Source organism: Abrus precatorius, unplaced genomic scaffold (assembly GCF_003935025.1).
Source record: "Abrus precatorius isolate BTA unplaced genomic scaffold, Abrus_2018 Scaffold9, whole genome shotgun sequence".
NCBI classification, from domain to species: domain Eukaryota; kingdom Viridiplantae; phylum Streptophyta; class Magnoliopsida; order Fabales; family Fabaceae; genus Abrus; species Abrus precatorius.
The window spans coordinates 1,302,326-1,305,658 of NW_020874439.1; the positions used below are offsets into that span (position 1 = coordinate 1,302,326).

A 3,333-nucleotide genomic window follows, 5' to 3' on the forward strand; every position below is an offset into this window, starting at 1 on the left:
GATTACACTACCTTGGATGACCTTCCTTTTCATTAGATATGTGTGTAGTAGTATTGGAACTGCTCTTAGCCTGTTAATGGATTTAGTTTGTTTTGTTTGATGGGCGCTACGATGGAATGACTTTTGGATGTATTTTGGAGTACTATTTTATTTTCTTCTTGTACTTATCCTTTTAGTTCCTGCATTAATGAACTTTCTAATGATTGACTCCATTTTATTGCTAGACTTTATGACCATTTATACTATGATCCCCTTTGAAAAAATCAGTTGTATGAATATTACTTTGCTTGTTTGACCAGGTCTTGTTCATGAATGCTAGGGCCTTGATAGTTTATTGAAACATGGAATTAAATATAAAGGTAATCTGGCCATATGTTATGGATGTTTACTCTTATACAAGACCAAGTATAATAGAAGAAATGTATCCATTTACTTGTGCGATTATGCTATTACGTACGTTAACATGTATGTGTGTGTACTACTTGTATGTTATTAGGTCTAAGTGAAGTCTCACAATATTTGTATTCATTTGCAATATGGTTCATATATTTTTTTTATATAGCTTAAATTTCTTGTGTTAATATAAGAAAATTTATGAATTTGTGATTCGAATCAAAACTTAAAAATATAATAATTACATTTTAGGAGTTAAACTAAAATTTTTATTTAATACCTGGATGTATTTTTTAAGTAGCAATTGTAATAGCAAATAATAACAAAAGAGTAAGAAAACGTGGCAAATTAAACACGCTAAATTTGCTCTAGGTAATTGTTATTAGTATATATACCGTATTGCTTATAAATTTAGAAATTGTTTATTGATAAAATAGATTATCGCTTAAATTTTTAGGTACTGAACAAATATGAAATTATGCACTCTAGACAATGATTCATTAAAAAATAAAAATTATTTTCTTAAATTTTACTAAAAGAGATTAGATTCGAAATTACATGCATAACAAATTAAAATAACGATATATAAATTTCTTTATCATTCGCGTATTATAAATTTTCTCATAGTTTTATGATAAAATGAAATTAATAAGTATATTTCTAAAATAAAATATCAAATAGGTTATCCGATCCATAAGTTTTATCCTATTTTATATATTAACGTATTGCATTATCATACTCGAGAATTACATACATTAGGTAAACTATTTTGGTAACTAATAAAAGCCAATACATAGTGGTCATTACAATTTAATAGCATAACTTATAAGTAGCTTCTAACTTTTGGTATGTGTTAAGGAAAGAGAACGAGGTAACTCATTCAAAACTTCATAATTGTCTGTCCCTGAAAAATTATTTGACCAGGGTCTGCAGCAGAAGATGGAAGAATATATTTATTTTATTTATGAGATATTTGTCTAGAAAAAATTTAAAACATCAATCCTACCTTCAGATGTGGAACAGTTTGAAATGATTTGTCTGTCTCTCTAAAGATGTGAACCTGGAAGGTGAGTTTAGTCCTAGGAAGGAGTTCAAAAGTGCAAACATCACCTACTTGCAAGTTATTGTCTTTGACAAATGTCTTCCATCCCCTGGAGAAATGAAATCTCGTTTGTGCTTTCCTTTTTTGGTACTTAACAGGCCAAACTCTCCCATTCAACACCTGAAGATCTGTGTCTCCATACTGCTGGTGCACATCAAAGTGCATCTTACAAAACTTTGATGGTAAACACTGCAATGGAAAAGAGTAAAAGTTGTTTTGTTTCTTATCTTATTTTCTAAATCATTGTTTAGCATGTTACTTACCATATTACCACCAGACACGTACGATGGATACATAACCATCGAGAACGACGGATTACAAGGCTTAAAAGAACTTGCTCTATCAGGAACTGTAATTTTCTTATTACTAATCACTTCTTTTTCTGCAAAAATAGAACTAAGTAAGCTAGACATTTAAATGATCAACTTTAGGCAGCTAAAAATTGAAACCTACTATAACGTGTTTATTAGACTTAGCAGGCCATAAAAATATAAAATGAAAAAAGTAAATTAAGAAGAACTTAACCTAATTAATGCTCTGTGCTGAGTCATAAAGGGTTTTGAGAGACACTTAAAACCACATAAATTCTTATACCTTCGCACTTTGTGTCGGTATGATGAAGAACCGTATCTGGCAATTTCAAGATGTTCTCAACTTCAACACATTTGCAGGTTCTCTTTCTACTTGGTTGAAGAAATTCCAAAGGGGAGTTATCTTTCCTCTTTTGACTTAGTTTGTAATGTTCCATGCTTTCATTATTTGGAGGGTTGCTTTCTTGATCATTGGAGGCCATTTTACCATTTACACTTTCGAATGGGTAGTTTATCTCTAAGGCACTCATATCAAAGATTTGTACCTGAAAATGGGAAGTTCTTTCATATCTGAAGACCAAGAGATGCCCGTGGCCTAGAGAGTGATACTCCGCAAATTCTTTCCATCCCTTCTGAAACCATATTTTATCATCACGTTTTACCAAATTTAATTTCCATTCCGTACCATTTGGAGGCTTAAGAAATATAGTACTTGGCAAGGCTTCTCCATGTTTCTCCACAAATGAAATTGGGATCATCTGTCAGTCACATCAAATTAATTAATTATGTATTATAAAAGCTCAGAAAGGAGATATATATATATTGCATTAATTTAAGCAATATCTATCAATATAGTTAAGAAATAACCAAGGCTTCTCCACGTTTAACACTGCATGCTCGCACTGTAGTATTTATGCACAAGAAGGGAAAGAAAGAGTATAACCTTACCAAATCAATACTTAATCATGCATATTTCGTTAGGCATTTTCGGAAAAATAGTACATTTTTATAGTTGAAAAAATAACAGTTGTCTCAATAAAATAAGATGAATCAAACATGCTCTAAATACTTGACTAGTAAATACCTAAAAAAGTTTGAGAACAAATTATCGGTGGCATAAATTACTTTGCTACTATTTTGTGACTAAAGTAATCTACTGCAATGAGATTTTAATAAGTTAGTCCATGTGGTTCAAGTTTTTTTTTGTGATTGTGAACAAGGTGATAAAAAATGCATGACCCAAATAGAGTCAGTTATATGGCTCATGCATCAGTTTCACGTCTGATATTTCTCTGGTCCATTCTGAGCTTCAGAAAAGTGAGAAAACAAATTAAAAAAAAGAAAAAGTAGTAATTAATCAAGAGCATGTTCACCAAGGTTTAAATTCAACTTAATATATATATATATATATATATGCATGCATACATAAGCAATGTTACCCACGGACTAACAACACATTTTGACCTGGTGCAGTTGTCCATAATCAAAGGTTTGCATGCTTAAGCGCTACACAAAGTGACTCAAGAA

The 3,333-nt window shown here is 30.9% G+C and overlaps 1 protein-coding gene across 1 annotated transcript; it reads right to left on the reverse strand.

The window, feature by feature from the left end:
• Positions 1–1,381: 1,381 nt before the first annotated feature.
• LOC113849488 (B3 domain-containing transcription factor VRN1-like) lies at positions 1,382–2,564 on the reverse strand. The gene is made up of 3 exons (XM_027479427.1): positions 2,090–2,564; positions 1,759–1,877; positions 1,382–1,684 (listed from the first exon to the last, which is right to left on the reverse strand). The coding sequence occupies exons 1-3, from the start codon at positions 2,562–2,564 to the stop codon at positions 1,382–1,384; spliced, it is 897 nt and encodes a 298-aa protein (XP_027335228.1).
• Positions 2,565–3,333: the final 769 nt, after the last annotated feature.